Source organism: Haliotis asinina, chromosome 1 (assembly GCF_037392515.1).
Source record: "Haliotis asinina isolate JCU_RB_2024 chromosome 1, JCU_Hal_asi_v2, whole genome shotgun sequence".
NCBI lineage: Eukaryota > Metazoa > Mollusca > Gastropoda > Lepetellida > Haliotidae > Haliotis > Haliotis asinina.
In genome coordinates, this window is record NC_090280.1 from 57,043,355 (window position 1) to 57,069,032 (window position 25,678).

General features: G+C 37.5%; 1 protein-coding gene across 1 annotated transcript in view; it reads left to right on the top strand.

The window, feature by feature from the left end:
* Positions 1–15: 15 nt before the first annotated feature.
* The window catches only part of LOC137294804 (protein phosphatase 1F-like), a 66,121-nt gene continuing 40,458 nt past the window's right edge, over positions 16–25,678 (top strand). The window contains exon 1 of the mRNA XM_067825924.1: positions 16–218. Coding sequence (XP_067682025.1) covers positions 31–218 — 188 coding nt within the window. The 5' untranslated portion in view covers positions 16–30. The remainder of the gene's footprint in view (positions 219–25,678) is intronic.

A 25,678-nucleotide genomic window follows, 5' to 3' on the forward strand; every position in this document is an offset into this window, starting at 1 on the left:
GAGTATGGTGTGACAGTGCTTGTTTACGGGATGGAGGGGTCCCAGCGAGCTGAACTGCTCTCCTCATTCAGGAAGTTTCTGGATAAATTTTGTAATGAAATAGACACTACTGTAACTGATGAAGATGACCCACCAATAAGATTGATTTGGGATTTTGTGTTGACATCAGAAATCGAAGGAGAATGCTTGTACTGGGTGCAGCAGTACCTTGCTCAGTTGTGAGTACGAACCGATATTTCTTTGATATTCTTTGTACTGAGATGAAATGCAGAAGTGTATATTTCACCGTGTCAGTGACAGAAATGCACAGATACGTTGATTTCACAAATCCAGATGATAATCCTACGACATGGGAGCGACCGAGTGGGCAGCACAGTTTCCACGGCACGCGTGACAGTGTCAATGTGTAGAATAGTTGTCAATGTTAATTTCTTTGTGAGTAACTTAGCCACCTGTGCTAAACCCGTAAGTTTTCTTGGCTATGAAACAGATATACAAGAAACAAGCAAGACATGCCTATTTTGGGCGAAATGAAAAGGGAGTTTTCGCAAGAGGTGGAAATTTAACGCGAGCGTGCAGTGTAAATCTTGTGTTCATATTCTTGAAATGTCAAACGGCCAGAGAACAAGATGGTCATGTTTCTGTGATAGCTGATGTCATTACACATTCAAATGGCTCTGTTTTCGTCAGTATATCGCCATGGAAACGAATTTTATTTGTATGTTCTAAAGACCATAAAGACCTGATATCACTGTTAAAAAATGCAATTGTCATATCACAAAAGATTACATACACCAATTAGAAGAAAAGTGCAACATCATTTAGGTTATTAAACATTATAACATTTTAATAGTTTTAACTCTCATAAATTTATAAAGACGCCATGATAGGATTGTTATCCAGCATAGCCAAGAATTAATTACGTAGTGCTTGCACATTGTTGAAAACAGGTTAGTATTCCAAGGTTATTGATGAAAATCACATTTCTGGGGCATATCACTTGAACATGTTCAGGTTCCACAATTAACCATTTGAGTTCAGGCGCTCTTGTTATAATCATTTGTGTTGAAGATCATGTAGTGCTCTGATTTGTCACTCACCCTCAACATGATCATTCACAATTGATTTATGGGGCTCTTTCTAAACAGTTTCCATTTACCAAATTGCTATAAGCTCAAATTCAGAACTGATTTAATCAGATGTGACTGACTGGAAGTTCCACTGCATTGTCAGGAAAGGACAAGTCATCGATGATGTTTCCTTGTCAATGAATCATCACAGATCAATATTGCTCATTCCATCACGCACACATATATCCCTTGGATTTGAGAAAAGAGATTAGAATATGTCATTTGCTGACAACGATAGACGCTATATGTTGTTATCTTGAATTGTTGGAAAGGATACTGAAATACACTGAATTGCCATTAATCTCATGCCAGTTTTGAATTTCTGTGTTTCTGGGGCATGTACATTTTATATGGCTTGTATAGTACAATGCATAATATTCCTTTATATCTCACAGGTTTTTAGGGTATAAATATTGTGACAAAACTGCTCCCACAAGCCAGCTTAAAAGTCAGAGATATATAATTTTGATGGAAACAAATAATTAAAAGAAATTGAAAAGGCATCACAGATTTGAGGCTAGGATCTTATAGAAAATCTATAATTTCATAGTTGTAGGTGATAGCATCATAGTAAGGCCAGAGGAGGGATCATGTGGTTCAGGACGCTGAGACAGACTGGCAAGCACTCACAAACTGTTATTTAATGTGTTTGCTGGATAACTCTATTAACAAAACATGTATGTTTCATATTCTCCTGTGTATATAGCATGTATATTTCATTACAAAACCCACTGAGTGTGCATTGTGGTTGTGAATTGCCATGAAAACAAAATCTATTTCGGTACTGGTGAAGGTTGGAACCTACTTATACCCAGTAGCTCTGATTCTAATCAACTTTATTCACAAATGGTAATTGCTTTATTGGTACACCATGTCTGGAACCAATATACCTGGCAGTTCATTCCAAAGATGTCAGCCATGCACGACTACAGCATACAGCCTTTATCAAACCAAGTCACTCAACTGTCACCACTATACCAGCAGATCTGATAATCCAATTAACCCAATCACCATAGAGTCTTATTTTTGGAAGGGAGCATCTCAAAAACTTTGCAGCACTTTTAAGTACTTGGAACCCCCCCCAAAACAATGAACTGATAATGATAATGAATTGGGGAAAAATAGTTAAAATACTAAATTAAACTTTCTTAAGAATTTATGAATCATACTGACTGGGGAAGGGCTGATATATATCTTGCATGATGTGAAAATGTTTTCATGAAAAAGGTTACATCTGGTATGTGTGAATCTATGATTACCTTGGTATCTGTGTTTTGGCTCTATCTTGTTGTTTTGAAATCTCCCTTTCACAAGTTCACTGGGCACAGATTTCAGGAGCAGAGACCTTTGCTTTTAGTTTTATAGGTGTGTTATTTCATAAACATTATAAAATTATCTTTGGCTCATATTCTTATCTTTTGCCCTAAAAACAAGCAGACTAAGTAAGAAATATGAAAGCATTATCAGATCTTGGCCCACTTGAGTATGTTTACTCCTTAATACCTGTATTTTGCAAAAACATACAGGGCTTTATCTAGATCACCTCTGAGGCTGATATTCTGTTCTAAGTCTTTGGCAGATGTTAGTGGGAAATTCCAAATCATAATAAAAAAGCTACAAATCCTGATAATATATGTAACCTAATAACTAATTTTATGGCTTTGTAGAGGTAACTTATGTTTCTCGGATAACAGGACCATTAAACAGGAAGAATATTCAATGCTTAGATTTATGTTGTTCATTGAATTAGAATCTCAAAAAACAATGCTGACATAGTTCTGATTGAAAGAAATGTATAAAGAGCTTAAAGAAATCACCACTTGGAATAAAGAATAATTTTCTTCACAAATTTGCCTGTGCTCTTAGTTAAGAAAAATAAATTAATCCCTTACGATTTCTGTGTTGTCAGTTTCTAGTGTCCCCTGCTCTAATATTGCTGGAATATTGCTAAAAGCGCACACTTGCTCACTCCCTCACTCACTCAGATGTACTTTCTACACATTGAGGTGACTTACAGAGAGCTGGCTATACTGTCTGGTATTGAATTTTATTTCAAGGAGTAAATATGAATCTGATCCCTCATACTACCTATGAACTAAGGAAGCATCAGTTTGCTGGTAAACATGACTGCATGCACCGAAATGCTAGGGTGATGTTATAGTCAGTATACTTGATTTAACTTCCTTGCTTCGACTTTGTTCAAGGTGCTCTACTGGTTCACTTTGGTACAACTTTGGTTCGCCTCAGTGTAATTGTAGTTTTATTATCAGCTTTATCATGATATAGGAAATTTGGTGGGTTAGAAAATTTGGTGTGTCATTAAATTAACCCTGGTTGCCATTTTTGTACAGCCGCTAGACAACAAGTCAAATGAAGGACATCTGCCTGTTTTTTCTGTCTTGATCTATTTGTGACCTAATTGTTGAGGCTGAAATGAACTGAAGACAAAATTATGACAAAACTCATAATCTTTACGACACAGCTATTACATGTTGTTGTAGATTGTTTATTCTGAATAGGCATGTCACGATATGGTTGAGATATTGCTGATGTGACGTTAAATATTAACCCTTGCACTCACTGAATAGGGATACTAGTGATTGATGTTATGAGCAATGCCCTTTGTCATCAGGACACTGTGACATGCTATGAGCCTGACATCTATTTAATTGCCTCTTTGAGAAGAATATTTAGACAATTTACATCATGAAGAAAAAGGAACAAACTACAGTTGTCACAAGACTATGTTAACGTCATAGAGTTCTATGAGAACAATGTTGAATGGAAAACACACTTCACACATTATAGAAGGTGTACGGAATCTGCATGACTCTGTGACCTTTTCCTGGTTAACTTGTCAAATGCAAGTTGTGTTCTCAACTCCCTGGGGAGAATGAAATGTAAGTTGACTACAGCATGTGAAACCATTTCCTGTACATATTATAGATAAGTGGAAAATTAGTCAGGACAAGTTACTTTCTTAAAGTCACTTGCCCAGTGGCAAATGGTTTTTAAAAAAATATAGTCACATGACTTTATCCCTGTAGGTACCCAGTTTCTGCTCTGTGAACAGAGGCAGTTTATCTACAAACTCACTTGCAATGTAAGACCAAGTGTCAAGTGCTTGGTTGTAGGTCAGGATTGAAGACCTAGAAACTCTCAGGAGTCAAGCAGCCAACACAGTCTCTCATTTATGGACACTCCATGCCCAGCGTTACTCAAGTTCACCTGAATAGTGACTTGAGCTCTATGCATATGACCTGACACCACCAGAGTTTTAGACAAAAACAAAATGGTTGGAGCTGATTGTCTTCATTTTGTTTGCCACACACTGGGTTTGAATTAGTCTGTGTCTATACTATTAAGGGATTTAGATAATGTGATTGATGTCAGTCACTAGATTGTCCTGATTCCTGTGTAACACATCATAGTTGAACAGCTTTAGTATTGCGAAGTGCAGCATTAAACAACAAACTGTAATCTTGGCAACAAAGAGTGAAATCTTTGTATCAACATCAACTAAACAAACAAGTGTTGTTCCAATTATGAGATGTTACCAAACTTGAGCTGGTCACAATAAACTTTCTAAACATTTGGATAATTTACAATTCTACCAGCAAAGCACCTTCCATGTAAGAGTGAAAATGAGGAGAGTACTCATTATAAAGGAAATCATATTGAAGCAAGAATTTTCAAGTATTGAGGGTCATATACTCAATCTGTACTCATTGTTAGTTAACATGTTTTCCATTTTGTTATTTCTATGTCACAACCAGTATTGAGATTCTAGCTGAAGCTGTCTAACATGCATCACAGATGGAGCCTATCATCAGTGTGAGATGACTAATGTGGCAGAATTGTACTGGTCACAGTGTTGAACACTGAGATCAGTATGTGTACTTCTAATGTAAATTCTGTTTTTCTGAAATTCTGAAAAATTGGGACTTTGTCAAATTTGTTAAATTTTATCATCACCATTTCCTTGTCAGTATCTTCCTGTTTTTATTTCCTCAGTGTTTTCATTGTGTAAAATTTATTAATACTTAACTAATCAGTTTACAATACATTTTCCTCCATAGTTTTTCCATTTCTGTTTCAGAATGGAATTTTCATATTGTTGTCATTACTATAATCTCCTTCTTTGAAAGGCATTTTAGAAGTTGTATAGACGAAGGAAAACCAGCTTCTATGGATGGGTGCCATTGCAATAAAGAAGTTGACTATCCATCGAACCTGGTTTTCCATCATCTATACTATACAACTTCTAAAATGCTCCCATTGCAATAAGGAAGATGACCATCCATAGGACTTGGTTTTCCTTCATAATTTCCTTGTTGCTGAGTTTGTATCTATCATGGATTTGATAGGAGAATAAACTGTATCACCTAATGTCTGATATCTGGGATTAGTTTTGGTGGGGTCAAGTCCCACTCAGCCACTATGGCTTTGTGTGTTACAATTACATACATCAATCTCCAATGGGACTTAACCCATCATGATACATTGGACTACTTTCTAAATGGTATTGTTTATTCATACAGGGAATATAGGTAGCTTAGTGGTTAAAGCATTCGCCTGTTCATTGAAAACCCATGTACGATTTCCCACATGGGCACAATGTGCAAAGCCCATTTCATGTGTAACCCACCATGATATTGCTGGAATATAGCTAAAAACAGCATATAACTTAATTCACTCATTCACTCATGTATGCAGTTAGCTCATGCCTGTCATATTGGCTGAATGAAGTGGTTACATTGTGTTATGAGTAGTGTTGGGAATTGATTGAAATATCACAATTGATGATTGCTTCATTACCAATGAACAGTCATTGAAAAAAATTGGTTAGCGTCATTTTTCAGGTTTGTTGTCATTGTAGATATATATAACATGATACATCTTGCTACTTTGAAGTGATGACTGATATATCATGAACAGAAACTTCCTTTAGTCTTCAAGAAATATTCAGTCATAATTTTTCTGTTAGTGATGTGAGTTTTCTAAGAAATAGACATGTTTTCAGGCACTGACGACTTCAAAGATAGGTTCCATCAGCAGGTGTTTCAAACAATAAAGCAGATGCTCCAAAATCGTTTGTGATAGATTATGAAAAATGTGATCGATTGCATGGTCGCTTGGTCATTGGCAGCAATCTTCGATTCTTCCAATTTATCAGAACACCACCAGTTCTGAGACTGATTGTCATTAATTTTACCCAGTGTTTCAGCTTGTGTTCATGACCTCAACCACTTGTTTGTAGACGTGAATTTTGCAGTATGCAGTGTACAATAACACATACTCACCCACTTGGTAACCTACTGGCTACTGACAAAATTATGTAACATTTTGGATTGGCAGTCAGCTTCATTGGGATCAGTCCAGTATTTGGCAAAACCTACTTCCTTGTTTCATTGAAGATTGTGCACATTTCACTATTGTTGTGAAATTGTCACTTAGTGGATTAAATTTAATTGATTTTCCTGAACTATGGCCCAAAAGTTGTTTTGGTAATGTTATTATGGTTATTTGTTGTATTTAATATATTGAAGGCTGGAAACTGAATTTATTAAAGAAACAGGAATTTTCTAAATTTGATACTTTGCAAGTCACTTTAAAATAACTTGTTTTAAAGAGTAGACAGTGGCAGAAAGAGAATAATCCAAGCAATAGGACCAAGACAGAAATTGTTTGAAAGATAAATCATCAAACTAGCAGTGATACAAAGAGCATGGCTTGTTACTTTGTGTACATAAGAATTCTCTGTTCAAAACATTGTAACAGGACAGCGGACACAAAACAAATGGGATGTCTCCTTAAGTAAGCATTTGAGTTGCTTCCCTTTGATCAAGGTCAGTTTCTCCAGCATCCTGATGAATCACCATTCATTCACTCACCCTCTGTCATACTATAGGTTCTGTGCTGTGAGATAGTTTCGATGTGATATAAAACAAGATTCACTCACTCAACCACTGCCCTGGACAGTTGTCTTGCCAAGTAGAGAGGAGTGAACTAATATAAACAAGCTGAAGGTTAAAGTATGTCAGTTGTCAGGAAAGGTTGCATGTGCCGCAAAACAACATTGGCTCTCTTCCCCACAGCTTTAGACTGTTGTCTTGCCCAACACAGAAGAGTGAACTGATAAAAACAAGCTGCAGGCATGAAGTACCTTAACTGTCAGGAAAAGGCAACTGACCCCAAACACGGGTCAGCCACAAAATGCATGTACATGTCTACCTGCACGCCTTCTGTCTGTCAGAAAGCCACACTCAGCTGATAGCATTGCATGTCTCTATCACCCGTCCTGTCATAGACCCTGGCTGGCAGTGGTTACATGCACACTAGGACACAGGATAGGGAGATCTTGATAAGGGAATGTGGTAGGCCTGTAATAGAGCTTGTATTACCTGACTTATGTCCTGCTGTAACTAAGGAGCTCAGATTTACATATGGAGGTCATATTGTAAACTGCGGTAAATTGGGGAGGCACTAACAGATTTGTAATTAAGTTCAGTTTCATCCAGATTCATAACCAAAAACCTTAAAGCAGGAGACATTTGTTAATTAAATGTTTAGAAAAATGCAAAATTAACCTGAGACCAGACTGATTATATTTCTTGTGATGCAGCTTTTTGTCATAAGAAAGCCTAAAGGCAGGAAGGAAAAGTAATAAGATAAAACCAACAGTCAAAGCAAAACCCATGTGTTTCCTTGTTAACTTTTCGGTTTGTGTTTGTCATCAAAACTATGTTGTGTGAGTTTAGGTTTTATACTGATTTCAAGAGTATGTCACTAATATATCATTGGACAGGGCCCCGATCCACAAGGTGATCGTAGCGCTACAACTGTTGTGACTCTCATACTTTCACATAGACTTACGACTGTTGTAGTATGAACTGTGATCACTATGAGGAACGGGACCCAGTAATGTTATTTTTTGAGTAGGAAAAAGTACAATCTAAGGATCAGTAAAACAAGAAATATGATTGGTCTGTCATTCATCAGAAAAACAAATATGGACAATTAAAGGTTTTAGAATGTGTATATTAATTGTGTGCTGTTCACAATAAAAATATATCCCCCTCCCCAAATATTCATGATTTCCTCCATTCTGTATATTTATGGGGTTTTTTTTTAATACACATATTGAGGCATCTGTGTTCTGTATGATATTCAGATGTGGGCTGTTCCTTGCGAAAGGTTAAGGGTTGAAATATCTCATGCTGATATTTGCGTCATTTACTGTCTGGTCTTTAACTAGATAAAGAATCAATTTCAGGTAATTTATTTCGACATAGACAAGGCCCTGTCATGTCAGTGTGACCTGTCACATAGTTGTTCTTCCTTGCCAGACAACAGCACTTAGCGTGTTTGACAGTTCTCCACATACTTGACATACGACTGGTGCTTGGTTGAACTTACATTTGCAGCCTTTAAAAACTAAATTACTGGAACGTTGGTGGCTGATTATTGGAATTATAGCAGATTTTGTTGTGTATTCATTGCAGTCAGATGGTTAGCTCTGTGTTTGATTGCATTTGCAGGTGTGGGGTTTGTGTTTCGTGCTGGCAGAGTATTTAAAACTATAAAAGGACCCCTCTTTGTTTTAGGGTATTGCTGTCATGGTTGATAGTCAAACACTATATGTGGGTGGCCTGTGAATAACAGACCTAAATTGGACAATCCAGTGGTTGATGTCATGAGCATCAATCTGAGCAATTGGGATACTGTGACCTGTATATGCTTTGGCTGGGACAAGTTAACTGAGTACCCTTGAGTGAGAGAGTGAAGCAAGCTGGCACAAGTCTACTATGCCACTACAATCTCCTGCCAACCTTTGAGTTTGAGCATGCCAGTCCTCATTGTTTTTCCCAAGAACTTGATAAATGTGTTATTAACATGCATTCTTATGATATTATGATAAATAAAGCTCATTCATTCATTCACTCATTCAAAATTTCGTTATATTCATAACCTTGGAAAGCATCTATACCTCATATCCCAGTCAAGGTTAACCGCAGACTGTTCTCAAAGTCAGTGTTGGAGAAAATATTCTTGACTTGAATACTGAGTAACGACATGCTAAAATGACAGTCTCCTATCTTATTTTGTAATCGTGTCTTGAGTATCTTAAACTTTGTTTTCCTTTTCTGTATTGGAACAAAAAATATGAATAAATGATAAAGTAGCTATGAGAAGTAATTTCCATATGAATGCAATAACTTTGCCCCTTCAGTGCTTACTGCCATTCCACATCAAGGCATGCAAGCGTTTCTTGCAGAGAGCTTAATTATTTAGGCTATACTTTACACATAAAGCTTATTCCAACTACAGATATAGAAGCAGGTTTCGAGATTCATGAGTCCGTATAGACATGTCCCCTTTCAGGGTTAAGGGAAGTTCAGTTGGCAGGCGGTCAGGTCTTCACGTTAGGTGATTAGAAAAGTGAAGAGTCCATTCAAAATTCACTCTGTGTCTCATGCTGAGTCTTGACTCGAAAATGGCTTTGAGTATCAGAGCCATAACCATTTTTGAGTAGGTTGTAGCATTATGTAAAGGTTCATTCCATCCTTTTAGAATGCTTATGGCATAACAACCAACAGTTATACAATCTTAGTACAAGGGACCTTAAACAGATTCAAATACATTTTTCATTGCTTGTAACTTAAGAGGTGATGTGTTAAGTAGGTTTTATTAGTTTTTCAGACTTTTTACAACCAAAGTTATTCTATACTGTTGGTAAACATTTGTGGTTTAGAAACTCTCAGTTGCGTTTTCTTATCGTGTGTATGGGCAGTGCAACAGCTTTCTCGTATATTTATATATCAACCCTGAGTAGGAGGTAAGATTTTCATTTTCTTTATTTGTCTGAAAATGATACCTGTTTCCAGCTTCTCTCTGATAGCAATCCTGCCTGCATAGGGTAAAAGGCATTGGTGGTTCAGTCCTTATTGTGTTATAAAGAAAATGTGAATATTTGTTGTTGGATTGTCTGGTACTCAGTCTTCAGGGAATAAAACAAGGACTGGTCAGTTAGAGTCAATTTACTGTGTCTCATCAAGACATCCATGTTATACTAGGGTATGGTATAAAACTGCTTTAATCTTTACTTGTACATTCAGACACGCAGGCACAAACAATAAGTTACTTTCTTGTTTATTTGACTCAACATTTTTGTAAATTACTTCCAATATATTTTGCATGAGTTGTAGCTGTACGTCAAATCTACCTTGAATCCAAATAACTCAACTATATACCATAATCAGTTCACGTTTTCTGATTCTTAACGACCAGCCCCAGCTTTATTCAAAAGTAGTAATGACTTTTTCTTTTGACATATATTTTCATGATTCATTAATTTGGAAAATGACTCCTAAAAGCATTTACTGTGAGTCACCATGACTATGTAAAACCGCGGTAAGTGCAGTAATCTTGAACCCCATTTTACACCATACCTTTGAACCTGACACATTCTAAATTGCTTTGCCTGTTCAAAACGTAGGAATTAGTGTTAAAATGGAATCAGATTCGGAGAAGGTGTTTGTTAAAAACATTTTACAACCAGACAGAGTGGGAGGCCACATCAGGAGTGATCATTATGGTAGAAGAATTGCATTGTAACTAGCCAAATGGAAGGTTGATTTTATGTTCATTCTGTACAGTTGGCAGCATGTGTTGACCGATATCGCCCATAGCGTTTATATTGACCCTTTGGCCATCAATCAAACTGGTTATTGTATCGCGTGGAGGTGTCGTCAGTTTGAAAGAGGTATTTAGGCTATGGGTATCAGTGTTAAGTAATATGGGGGTAAGTGTCATGGGTGCCAATGTACTGGTATGAATTGGTTGCATTGAATGTGTATTTGTTGGCAAGATCAGGATGTTGTCATTTAGAAAGAAACTCCTGTGTGGTTGTGTATGATCAGGAATTATACTGTGAAAAGTTATGTTTGGTGATTGTTGGAAGGGTTATATGTAGGTGACTCTGGGGTAGATATTAACCCAGTTCAAACTAGATCAGTACATGGTGGAAAGTAGGGCTTGGATATGTCGGACTGCTTCCAACACTGGATTTAAGTACAAATGTTCTCAAAACCCTCTTCGGAGGGGTGTACGAAAGTTCAGGCACAGTGTCTTTTGAGGAATTGGTCAGATGTAACGTATTCTATATTTGTGATTACTTTTTAGTTTAGAGTAGATTCAAGTACTTTTTTTTTACTTGAGTCAACATTTGGCTTCTCATCAGCATTGTTATTTTCAAAATCACCAAAATTAATTTCTGATAAATTTTGTTTTTCGCTGTTTTTTTCCAAAAGCGCTAGATTTACCTTTACATAATGTTCTGTACATGTGTTGAAAGAGCCCATTATAAGTAGCAGGATATCACATCTGTGGTTTGTATTTTCTTGAGTATATGTCAGTGGTGATGGTGGTTGTTGATGTAGTCACCTGCTGCTGCTGATGATGTTGACAACCGTTGTGCCGATAGTGATGATGTAACCACACCCATGATATCTTCCACAGCTGTCTGTGACTGTATCACCTGTTAATGTTAGTTAAGGCATGATCATTTAATTTAAGCAGAATAGATGAAAGGGAGGTTATAGAGAATATTACAAGTTATTCAACATGTGATTGAAAACAAGTTTTAATGTTCTTTAAGGAATGTTAGGAGCAAAGTGAAAATCTATCTTCCAACCATCCCACCCCTACTGTATAATAGCATCTCACATCTCAAATGTACCTGTGAAGACCAGGGTAAAATTGGCCTGCAGCAACCCATGCTTGTTGTAAGAGGCACCTTAAGGGATCAGCTGGTCAGGCTTGCTGACCAGTGATGACACTTGTCATCATATCCAGGTTGTGTAGTTTGTTGCTCAAGCTGTTGATGACAAGAATGCCTTGTTCAGACACAATTATTTATGAACTATTTACATAGTGCAATCATTTAGGTGGAATATTGGTTAGTGCAGCATTGAACTACCATCCAATAACCAACCAAACATCTCAAATAATGGCCCCGGTGTTTTAATTGCATTTGATGCACCGAGTAACATGTGAATTAAGAGGATAGCACTCATGAAACATCTTATGTACAACTTATATACCACTGTGAACCAGGAAAGTGGAAAAAAGAACAGAATTGAAATCTATCAGATAATCTCAATAAGCTCTGGGCGATGACGTAGCCTTGTGGTTAAACTTTTGCTTGTAAGACTAAAGATCCAGGTTTGATTCCCCACTTGGGTTCTTTATATCCATCCTCTTTCTGCTGTTCCCTTCATAGCCCAGTGGTTAAAGTGTTTGCTTCAACATGGAAGACCTGGGTTCATTTCCCTCATGGGACAATGTGTGAAGCCCATTTCTGATGTCCTCTGCTGGAATATTGTTAAAAGTGGTGTAAAACTGACCTCAGTCACCTTCCCTGTATGGAGTGGAATATTGCTCGTGGAGGTCTTATACTGTACTCTCTTGATAAGAACATTTTAAAAGTTCATGTAATTCTGACAGGAATTGATATCAGCAGGATACTATGTATTGTCAATATGGTTAATGGGAGTTAGTGGTCGAAGCAGACTCCCTCAACTAAGCATGACAATGATGTTCCGAGCTGTTGCTGTCACTGATGAGGTTTTCAAATCTGGGAGTATGATACGTACATCACAGCTAGTTCTCCATGGACTTGTCGCATGTTTGTTTAATTCACTCCTCGAAGGCGGAACTGGTTTTGAAGATAGAAATTTTCATCGCATTGAAAATAAGTGTATGAGACTCGCCAAGTGTCTGATTATTCTGGTGGAAGGTAAATATATGTTTTTGAAGATGTCCGGCTATGAGTGAAATACCTTTATCTCATGGATTGAAAGATGTGAAATAACAGTTATAATGTGCAAATGTTTATTTAGTTTCACTTCAGTATAGAATGTTTGTAGCTTTTCAGTTTAAAGAATCAGATAGTATCAAAAAAGGGACATTTTGCATCAGGAAAACATGTGTATAGGGAACATTTAAAAAAACTGAACAAGATCACTTCAGTGTTTTAGTAGCTCAGGTTACATGTTACATGTCACAAGTAACAATGAGGTTTTCTGTGTGAGAATCGATGTTACATCTGGACCTTTTTGATTGTTATCCTGGCATGTTATCCATTTCAGTTACGTCCTCAAATGTGTTCCAGTGTAATAAATCTAAAAGGTTTTAGAAATGAACATGTGACAGTTAAGAGTTAATAAGCCTTTGTGTCACATAAAAAGTCTTATATTAGAACAAATTGAGAGGAAAACTGAGAATATTTATTCTGTCATACAGACCCTGAAGCAGATACATCTATGCCCACACAAGTGTAGAAAATGAGGCAAGTGTAGATTTCCATAGTGTCAAGAGAACTTGGAAAAGAAGCTGAACTTTTTTGCCTTGCCACATGTTCTAAAGACTGAAATTTTTGGATATCAGCCTTCCTAGTTTGAGAAACTTTACGTTCCATGATTCACCTGATGAAGGAATAAGAGTATACTCCAAAACACTGTATCCCTCAAAATAAAGAAATTAACATCCATAAGTCTTGCCTTGTTTCGGTTGTAATGCCTTATAAGGAATAGAACCAGTTCTACCAAACATTTTATGCCCTGTTGTACTACTACGAGGGCTGAATCAGCGGGTGTTCAGCACCTGAACAATGTTGTTTATTTCAAGAAATTGACAAACCCATGATAGGCACATTTGATGCAGAGTTTTACACGAGATGCAAATGTGCTTCCAGTACACTTAGATGTACAGAAGGGATGCAGAAATACTATTTAGTGCATTGAGTGGGATGTGCAATGTTATTCTGTGTACCCACAACACATCTATGACTTTCTTATGTGTTTGGTTGATTCTTTCAGAGCAGTTACGTGCATCATTTCACCCATCAGTCTACTTAATCAATGATTCATTCCGGCTTGAAAGAAATTATCAAAATGTACAGTTCTCTTCAATGCTACTTCACTGGACATTTAAGCTAATAATTTATTAATTAGGGGTAACCGGCCCAGTGTTTGTTAGTTGAGGTCAAACCCTGACTGAGTGGAAAATCTAAGGGTAATCTGTCATCCACTGAAATCTTCAGTGTCTTGTCTTATTTCTGGGTTCAAGAAATAAGGAAGAGTATCGCCTTGATGTTCTACACAACACTGTGGTTACCATCTTGGCACATGTCAGTGTACGCCCCATGTGTTGTGTCTGTTTTACATGAAATATTTACATTTTATTTTGCTTATTATTTCTAGAACCAGAAGTCTGACTTACTTTTTCCGATTATATGAGCATTCTTTAAGAAGTTGCTTTGGTCTTTGTAGTGATTAATGCTTGTTTTTTGTAATCTTGAGCTTCGACAGATGGTACAATGAAGCTCTAGTTTTTGCATTCCCATCTGACTTGTTTTGAGCCATTTCTACTCTTTGTGCAATCCTCTTTCCAGATTAGTGCCTTGTTTTCTAATAAATCCTCTTTAAAGACATGTTTTTATTGATGAATCATTTTGACATTTAGCACATCTTCCCATTTGAATTTTGATTAAATTTTCAAGGCATTTGTGATGTGAAAAGTTTCTTTTTTTATTATTGAATTGTACAATATTTGCTTGCATTTTCTGTAATGAAGTGAACCAGAGGGATGGTAGGGAGGTAATTTGTTTGGAGCATAGCCTGAAGAAATAAGATATGCTACTGCTTCAAGTCTGTGCTCTCAAACAGGGCAGTCTCATGGTTTGTGATGTTTCTGTAATAAGGGAGAAGTAGGTGGGCATTGTAAATCGAGTATTTCTTATCATGAGTTCATGAGTTTGAGTCTCTCAAATAGCATTTTTTTCTGAGATGCTGAATATGACTGCAAAGTACTGTTGTCTGAAAACTATGTATTAAATAAGATAATAGAAGACAGACTTCTGAAACAAGGGTCTAAAAAGTCTTGAGGTACCATGTGATATTACATTATTGTTTAAGCAAAAACTGAACTTATGTCTAAAGGTAGTCATTGAGACACTGACAGTATCGATCACTCTTGTCAAGCACATGACCTACAATCCGTTTACTGCGAAACTGTGAAGATAACCCATGTGGAAATATTGCTGAAGCCATCATAATATTAGCTGACACCATTTCTTTAGGATCTGATAATCCATACTATTCTCTGAACTGTTTATGATTACATAGTGTTAATAATGGTCCTAGGAAGCAGTGGAGTCCCTAATCTCTGTTGAAATACACCCTGGCATGGTGATAAAGATGTTCATCCACTGACAGTTCGCAGCTGCCCATAAAACAAGGTTATCCGCTTTGCTGGAGACAGACACTTAATTAACACTCTGGCGAATTCAGGGGTAAACATTCACACTATAAATAGTTAAGCCAGCTTTCAACTGACAATGTCCTAGCATCAGCCGCCTTTTGTCTTTTTGTGGAATTTGAAAACAAGGAATATTATGTCCCGTGGCAGTTAGGTCGTATTTGCGGAAAATATCCAGGTTTGAATGATCTGAGGAGGCATTGGAGAGTGAATGTGCGATGCATTGAACATGATAGTGCAGTACACTGCAGCAGGTGCATGTAGCTATCAAAGACAAAGGTTCATGCTGACTTCTTCTTGTTTAAATGCAGCTGCTATTGAAGGTCAGTTCTTTTTTCGAAAAAGCCATCTTGGCCCCCTGACAGGTTGTTAGTCCCACATCTGTGAGTTTGAAGTTCAAAATAGATCACTAGTCTGAGACTTGTGACAGTCTTGTGAACTGTTACATTTTCCTTAAGGTAGATGGAAATTCTCTTCCTTGAAACATAAAACTGAGTTCAGTCAAATGTTTTGGTTTTGCAAGATCAACAGATAACTGCCACTATGTTTTGACTTTTTAGCAAAACAATGTTGTCATGATAAGAGAGCCCCAAGTGGACTAACATTTGTAAAATTGCCTGCTCTGAAATCTCTCTTGGACTTATGCTTAGTCTCTGAATATATATATGTTTGATAGTAACAAACAGACCCATTTTAAATTGAAAAGGAGCCCTAATGTATGGGTTTTAGCATTTGCAGGGAGGGCGCTGAAGTTAGGAAAATAATATGGTTCAGGGTTCTAGTTTTGTCAGAACTATAATGGTTAGCCTTGTGTGTGGGTTACACCAAAGTTATAAACTTTTCAGGTCCTCCTACCTTGTGCTTTCCTTCCACTTGAAGCTGATATTCTAGCTAGAATGCTGTACAGTGCAACTTAAAAGTTTGATACTAAAAATAATAGTGCGTACATATATTGCTCTAATGCTCCACGCTCATTACAAGTTCACAGCACAATTATTACAGTCTACTTAAGGAAGGCTTTTTGAAACAGACTGGTCTTCAGGTTGTGAACCATTTGAATGTTGGAGCTAGCTCACTCATGCATGCACGCACACATGTATTCAGGGATGATGAAAAGTGTTTTACAATGAACAATTTGCTGACTTTCCATAAATGATATTAAGGCTTTCACAAAAACTTGTGTGATTTATATCAATGATTTTCTGAGTTCACATTTTATCTCTTGCTGTCATCTCTCATACTTTAGCTGCTCATCTGTATCTGAGTTGCCATTCACTGACACGAGGATCTCATGAACATGATGTCAGAAGACAAACCAACTGGCAACGTTTTCAGCACAGTCATTTCTGATGAAAGACCTGTGTCTGTGCTTTTTTGTTTGTTTTCTGTTTCCTTAATGTGGAATAAATTCAGCAGCAACTCTTAAAATGACAGAAAGCTGACTTCAAACTCCATTTCACATCAATGAGGTGATAATCCGTTAAGATCTAAACAAGGGAGATAACTCAAGCTTCTATCATCGTAGACACAACAAACACGCTATCCATCGACATCCACATCATCACCGATGGTAATGACTTCTCCAACAAGCATCACAGGTCTTTTAGACTGATGGAATACAGGGTGATAGTCATCTGAAGGTTTCAACAGGGCTGGGGATTGCATCAAGGAATGCATACCACAAATTTGTGTTTGACAGACTGTTAGTGTTGGAGATGGTGTAGGGAACAAGTTGGTAATAGTGAGTTGAGATGGTGGTCGACATGGACACACACTGCCGCTAAGGGAATTTGGCTACAGCAACTGTTGCGTTATCTGTGACGAGGAACACATCCAGTATGGAATCTCTGCCGTTCTCAGTGGAACTGGCACCAGTTGAGAGAAAAGTTCTTCTGAGATCCACTGACCTAGTAAACTTGAGAAAAAAATAGCCCCCCAAAATAACAATGATATGTTCCTCAAAGTGAGAAGTAACAAACAAACAAAAATATTGTGACCAAAAGAAATCCTCTTTCACATACAATATTTATCTGTGTTATCTTCTGTTTGATTGTTGTATAACTGTCACAATGAGCGATATTCTAGTACACGATAGTGGTCTTTAAATAGAAATTACGACGTAGAGAATTAACATATGACATGTTATCGGCAAACTGACCTTGCCTGACCACCCAGATCATCAGACCATCTCTAACCACCATCATTAGTTACATGGAAACTACCCTACCATATTTACCTTATTAAGTACCCTGTCCTAGTAAATGTCCTTTGACCAATTTCAAGGCCGTTCGGTGAGTAATGCTGGAAAGCGACTCCCAACAAGGAAGACTGAAAACTTAATGACATGGTACCTGCAGTTCATTGTAATATTGTTGATGAAAATCCAAGCATCATTTACTCCCTTACACTAAAGTAGAACCCAAAGCATGTTTTATCTTGAGAAAAAAACTTGAAATTGATATTTTGTTTCTATAATGTCTGGGCCTCATATTTTAGTAGGGAAGAAAATCATCGTTAATGTGGGTGGGCAGTAATCCAGGAGTAGTAAACATGCACTTATGTGTATTAGGTGGTCACAATGGCTTCTACTAGGTGTGAGGGTGGTGGGGTAGCTCAGTGGTTAAAGCATTCCCTCTTCATGCCAAAGGCCTGGGTTTGCTTTCCCACATAGGTACAATATGTGAAGCCTATTTCTGGTTTCTGCCGGGATATGGCTGGAATATTGCTATAAAACTAGTGGTGTAAAACTTATTTGCTTGCTCGCTCGCTCGCTCGCTCGCTCACTCACTCAATCAGCCAGTCAGTACCACCACTGAGCAGTAAGCAGGGTTTTTCTTATTATACAAATAAGATGTTTCTCGCCATGACAGTCATCAAATCTGAATTAACGAAAAAACTAATGGACATGCTCCCAATGTCCTACAACATGGAGAGAGACATTAAGTGACAGTGTTATTCTTGAATCTGAAGTTTGACCTTGGTTAGTTTTAAACCTGGTTTGTGGTACACATGTCAGATGTTTTGACAGTTCTGATGTAGGGTCTACAGACCGTCAGTTTCATGTACATTTACAGCCAGTGTGACATAATGTTGCTGGGACGTATGACAGCATATGACAAGCTGATGTATATGCGGTACTGCCAAATGCCATTGTGTTTATCAAAGTTGAGGTAGCAAGGGAGAAGTAGGGCGGCTATGTGGATTTAGTGCTGCGCATCGTGAGTTCTAGGGTTTGATACTCTCTCCTATGACAAATCAGTGCAATTTGTGACCAGAACAAATTGTTCAATTCAGCCTTTCTTTCAGTTGGTGTATGGATCCTCAAAACCTGACATCATGCATGAAGATCCATTTTAGAAATGATCTTCAGTAAGCTATGCTTGTTGTCAGAGGTTACTGATGGGATTGGGTTGTCAGACTGGTTGACTGAGTTGACATGTAATTGTAGCCCAGTTGTGTAGATCAATGCTCATGCTGTTGATCACTGGATTATCTGGTCCAGACTCTGTTATTTAGTGCGGCGAAAACCTAACCTACCTATCTCACTCACTCACTCACTCACTCACTCACTCACTCACTCACTCACTCACTCACTCACTCACTCACTCACTCACTCACTCACTCACTCACCCTAACCCTGACTGTTGAGGAAAGGAAAAATACAATATTTTAAAATATTTTCACAAACCTTATTATTACAATAGAAATTGGTTTATAGAATCTTGCAAATCAGCGTATCAAGATGACTCTGTCATTAAACCTCACCAATTTGTAGGAGGGGTTGCTTCAAAATTTCCAGAACACTGAGGCTGGGTAATCTGGCGCTTAAAGCAGTTGTGCCACACACCCAAGACCTTGGTTCAATTCTCTATATATGTACAATGTGTGAAGCCCATTTCTGGTGTTCCACCATCACTCACTACATAATCGTGAGAGCGAAACTTACGGCAGTGTCATGGTTTTGTGTTTTTTCCTCAAATATTATCGATATTATATTACCGGTATGGAGCTGTTTTTTTTAAAACACATGTGACACTGTATTTCATTCTTGTATATTTCTCTTTACAAAACATTATATTGTTGAATCAGGACTTTTATTTTAAAGGTATTGAAATTCTATAACGACAATTATCGTTTAAGGTAAGAGTTTTAAGATAAAGAAGCATGTGTGGACAATATAGAGTAGGTCAGAGCTTATGCGTATTGACATGTAACTGACGACTGTGAGGTGTTCATCACGTACAATTCTCTGATAAGTACAAGCGTTTGTCTTCTGGGCTACTGGTCTGATTCTAGTTGTGTCCTCACTGCTGGGAATCTGACACATGGGTCTGCATTACCTGAGCGGACGCAGGTAGTGGCTGCTCGTTAGTACAGGTGTGACGGTCATAGTGCTGTCTGTGTCACATTATTGCAGATAATTTAACCAGGTGTTTCAAGTGACAGATAGACTAGTGCTCAGTCTCTTAATATGTATAATTGTGATAAGAGTAACAAATAAACCCATATAAATTGAAGTGGTGCTTCGATGTGATGGGAGTTACTGCTCCTTAAGAAATCTGACTTATGCTTTAGCATTGAAGTGAGGGCTCGGTAGTAGGGAAAATAATGCGGTTAGAAAACTGAGTAGTAAAAAGGAATATTTTTGTCACAGTTTGTTCTTTATAGACACAGTTTGCAAAGCTGCATAAAAATACTTAAACAGTTCTGGAACATGTTTTTCTTGACAGTAGTGAGGTTGATAGGTCTTAAATCTATAATTCTGAAAATATTTGATGTGATAGAACTCAAGTTCTACACACCAAGAACACCACAAAACAAACATGGGAATACATGTAACACTACTGTAATTTCTGTCATCAAGTCTTATACTTTATTGATTAAAGTATGTTTCTTTCACGTGGAGATTAGAAAATATTTTTTTAAATAGGATTTTATGTCTGATGCACGTTTTAATTGACAACTTGCTCGCCATATTTCTCTGTCAAACGGGGTCAATAGGGTGGAATACTGGACTTAAAACAATGGATTTAAACTATATCAAGGATTAAAATTTACTTGGTAAACCTAACAAGCCCACAGGGCTGTGGATTCAATATCTCCTAGCCTTAGGTTGCTAGTTCTTACAAAGAGATGCAAATTTATGGTGTTTAGACTGAATTTTAATTGTGTCGAAGTGTAGCTCCCCGATCTGACTTACAAGTGATAGAAGACGATATTTGATGCACTGCAAATGTCAAAAAATGTACCGGTTATACAGGCTAGCGGAATTATACTTCTGTTAGCCAGAGGTAATTTCTACTATCCTTTGATCGATAGGTGACTGAATTTTAATTGTGCCAAATGTGTAGTTCCCTGAACTTTCCAGGGAGAGTGAGAGGATGATATATGATATACCGCAAATGTGAAAAAAATGTATTGGCTCTACACCTAGCGACATCATATTTCTGTTAGCCAGAGGTAATTCCTAACAGCCTTTGACCGATGAGTGAGCATTAATTTCAGTCCCAGAATACCGAAGAAGCCGTTTGAAGGAATACATTAATATGATGACAGGTTGATGTGTAAGGTGGCTGAAAAAACAGTTTGCACATTCTTGACTTCTTCTCATTGAATCTGCAAGTGGTTAGTTGTTGTTTTTCATCTGGATCAGCGTCTTGAAAACATGGCCACTTGGTCTGACATCTGAGGTACTTAATTGTGGTACATAATCTTATTTCCCAGACCGTCCACTCAATGAATGTGAGCTTCTCATGCTTGTTGGTGATCAGGACATTCTTGGCTGGTGGTGACCTTACTAAGGAGGCGGTCAATAGCCTTGATGAGATCTTGGTTCACTGATCACCTTATATGATCAATCTGTTGTCACGATAACTAGATAACCCGTTAACTGCTGATGTGACTTTTTAATTAAGGATAATGACCTGTGTTAATTTTTTAGCTATGGCTAAAAATGTTGATCTGGATTGTAGGATGTCTGGATCAATGGTCTTTGTGCTAATATAGGTTATTACTACACTTGACTAGTTTGTAAGTGAGTGGAGAAGTGATATTCATAGTTCAATACTTATGAAGTGTCATGTGAGATCAAGCCATATTGTGAAGAAGACTTTACCACTGTACTGTGCTTAATGGACCGTTGTGATTTTGTCATGACATCACAATGAGATGACATCATGAGCGTCTTTGCCTCTGAAGCTGATTTTGATTAAACTATACATTTCCTGACAACAAAACAGTGAAAACAACTTTAGCTGGACAAGACCTACCAGAGTTTCAAACATTTTGAAGACTATTGTTTTATATATTCACTATTTGGGCAAGCAGATGAACATTCAACATGAACATGTGGTTGATAATAAGGGCACCATGTAGCACTGTTTCAATACAGTGACATAGAACTGGTGAATGAGTTAGGTTCATGACTGTAATTATGAATGCACTGTAATTACAGAAAATATGGTATACTGCCAGTATCATGTACCAGGGGGCGATTTAGTGCTCTGTTGCTTGCAGTGGTGCAACCCAATGGTACAAAGTACAACCTAGTTGTTTACTCTTCCTTTCTCCAAGTGCAAGTCAATTTCTCAGTGGGTAAATTTCTGAATAAAACATCTAAACAATTGTATCTACATCTTGCAATAAAGGAAGTGCAACTGGAATTTGGATGGTGCAACTAGATACTTTATCTTTGGTTGCACCTAGTGCAAGTACGTGGTCTGAATTGGTGGCTTAGTAAATTGTGTGCAAAACCCAATGTCATGTCATTGTATTAGATTGTTGGTTAGATAACATCAATCCCTTGAATGTTCTACCTTGACCTGAGTATGTACAAGTTGTCATTGATAGTTGTAATATTGCTGAATGTGGTATAAGAAGAACAGCAGTTGTTTGCTTATCAGGGACATACCTTCCTGTTCAATCCAGTGATGGGTTTATTGTCCTACGCCTGATTGTCCTTGGAACACTGTTGTCTGGGATATAAGCCATACTAATCTTGGAGAGTAATATATTGTTGGATGAATTGATTCATGTTTGTTCAGAGGTCATTTGAGTCAATGGCATCATTAATTTATGGTGATTAATTAACAGTGATGCCGTGTCTCACCGTATCAGATTGCAGATTGTACTGGCAGGCTGACAGCTGTGATCCTTCAAGTTAGGGATATGTGTATCTGTCATTATTTTTTAACCCTGATCTTATTCTTCTAGTATATGATATATTTTGTTTAAAAAAAATTGGAAAATTAACTAAAAGTGTATTTTGAGGAGTGTAATTTTTCTGAGCATCACAATGACCGATTTTTGTGTAACATCATACTCAGCAATATTCCTGTTATATGGTGGCAGTCTATAAATAATTGAGTCTGGCAAAGACAATCCAGTGATCAACATCATTAGCGTTGTTCTGTGCAACTGGAATAGAATGGCATATGTTAACCAAATCAGAAAGCCAGACCACCCAATTGCATTAGTCACGTACCACTTATGATAAGCATGGGTTACTGAAGACCAAATTCTAGTATGAATCTTCATGGGTCCATAAGCTTAAGAAATCTATGGTATGATTTTTAATCATTATCAAAGCAGAATCAGTTGGATGACCAGGAATTGACCCAGCAGCCTCTGATTTTTGGAATATGCAACCTAATGGACTGGATGGTCATTTTTTTGTGACTTGTCTAATTATTCTTCAGTGTTCATCATAACCCGTACTGACCCATGAAGATCTGGGATAGAACAGGTCACTCTTCAGAAACCCATGCTTGCCACAAAAGGCGACTCTGCATGTCGTAAGAGGCAACTAACGTGATTGGGTGGTCAGGCTTGCAGAATTGGTTGACATGTATGTCATTCAGGGGTTCAAATTTCTTTTGTAAAAGCCGCTTGCCACAGGGCAAGTGACTCTGAGAAAGTAACTTGTTATAAGTTTCCACTTGCCCTGATTTTCTTACATACTCATGATGATGTAATTATGAAAGAACAAATCAACACGGTATTTGATGTTTATGTTTGCTGGACTATTTATTGAAAAGTGATAAGTAGCAAAGAAAGACAACTCTTAAATTTATTATCATTACATTTAGAGCTGATATGTAAAGAAATTCAAGTTTATTTGCAGTTTGAAACCGTAAGTGGAAATTTTCCAGTAGCCCATAGATAAGTAAGATAACATTAATTTATTGCCCGAAATGAACATTGACTTGTCCCGTGTGTCAGGTGATGGGATTTTTTAACCCCTGTCATTGATTCCAACTGCGTAGATCAATACTGTTGTTGATAACTGGATTGTCTGGTCCAGACTCACTGACTCAATCATTTACAGACCGCTGCCATAAAGCTAAAACTCACTCACTCACTCACTCACTCACTCACTCACTCACTCACTCACTCACTCACTCACTCACTCACTCACTCACTCACTCACTCACTCACTCACTCACTCACTCACTCACTCACTCATAACTGTTAATAACATTTCCCGATGCTCATAATACCCAATACTTCATTACCTAAAGGCTGCAGGGCTTTTGGTGAGTGCTGAGTTATGTAAGAAATGTGGATGGATGGACAGACAACCAGATGAGTGCGCACTCAAAAGCGTTGTCCAGTCCATATAAATATTACGTTCAGACTTCATGTTTTGTTGAACAACAGAAACAAATAGACAAGAGTGACATTGTTTTTGTAATTTGAGCGGTAGTTGACAGTATTCCCAATACTATCAAAAACAACCACAGTGTCTGTTTTCAAAGTTGTATCAACACATTTCATTACAGCCTTCACCATTATCACAGAGGAACATTGGTCTAACAGCAACCTCAATATTATCTTAGCCCTACACACTTACGCAACCAGCAGAGTGTAACGATGCATTTGGCAACAGACATGTTTTCACAAAGACATGTTTAGTTGTAAGGAGAATATTATCAAATCTCTCAAGCAGACCCAGAAACAAAAATCTCAAAATGTCTTCAGTTTTGACTGACTGAGCTGAAAATATTAGAGACATATTATTAAAATGCTTTTGTGTTCAGCAAATCTTTAATGTTTTCACTTCTAAGACGTAACGTTTGTCTACGAAAAGATCACTAATGCAGGTTCAACATTATTGTTGTGCGTAGGATGTTTGATGCTTGTAAAACCTTGTTACCCTGGTGTTTCTGCAGCTGAGGTAAAACTTGGTATCCACGCCTGTGGTTCTGTTGCAGTGTTTATGCTACTGCATGAAGTGCTGTGATAAGGGAAGCTTGTTTGTATAGAACTTTCAGAAATGGTCAGTATGGGTTTATATTTCTGGAAGATTTTGTTGGGAGGAACATCCAGTCATTAAGGAGGGTGGGGTTGCGTTAGGATGGACATGTTTATTGTTGTTGTTTTTAAAGTTGTGGTTCATGTTGCAATGGATGATGATGATGATGATGATGATGATGATGATTATTATTATGCAGTGCTTTTTGCACACAGTTATAATTAAGCTGTACAAAAGTGATCTTAATATAATGGGCTGGCAATTGGATTTCTTTTAAAACAAAAATTGTAACTGTGCAATAGAGGTCTATATTATTGAGTCTAGACCAGAAACTCAAGTGATTGACAGCATGTGCTTTGATCTCTGGAACAGGGATAGGGTGATGAGACATTAGCAGAAACTCCAGTGATTGGCAGCATGTGCTTTGATCTCTGGAATAGGGATAGGGTGATGAGACATTAACAGAAACTCAAGTGATTGACAACATGTGCTTTGATCTCTGGGATAGGGATAGGAATAGGGATAGGGTGATGTGAGATTAACATGTTGAAACAGCGCTGACGACCTGGTTGCCTGATATGACATGGGAATAGTTAGCTTGGAATCACTGAGTATTCCCACCGGGAATAGCCTAGGATTACATCGTTGGGAAGGAATGAATGGACATGTCTGTAGTCCACTATAGGGATTTTGTCACATGTATTGTGGACTTCATTTATGAAATGTTGGGAAGTAGAAAGATTGGAACTACCTATTCCTTGTTGTTTCAAAGGCATTTGTTGTTTCAAAGGCATTTAGAAGTTGAAGGAATCAAACTAAAATGCTTTATGGTTCAACCTCTTTATTATACTAGGTCACAACGTTTCGATACAGTTCCTAGTCTCTCAATGTCAATGACAATGACAATGTCACATTTTTTCATTCCTCATCGTACAGGTGTCGTGATAACCATGAGTGAGTGAGTTACAGTGTA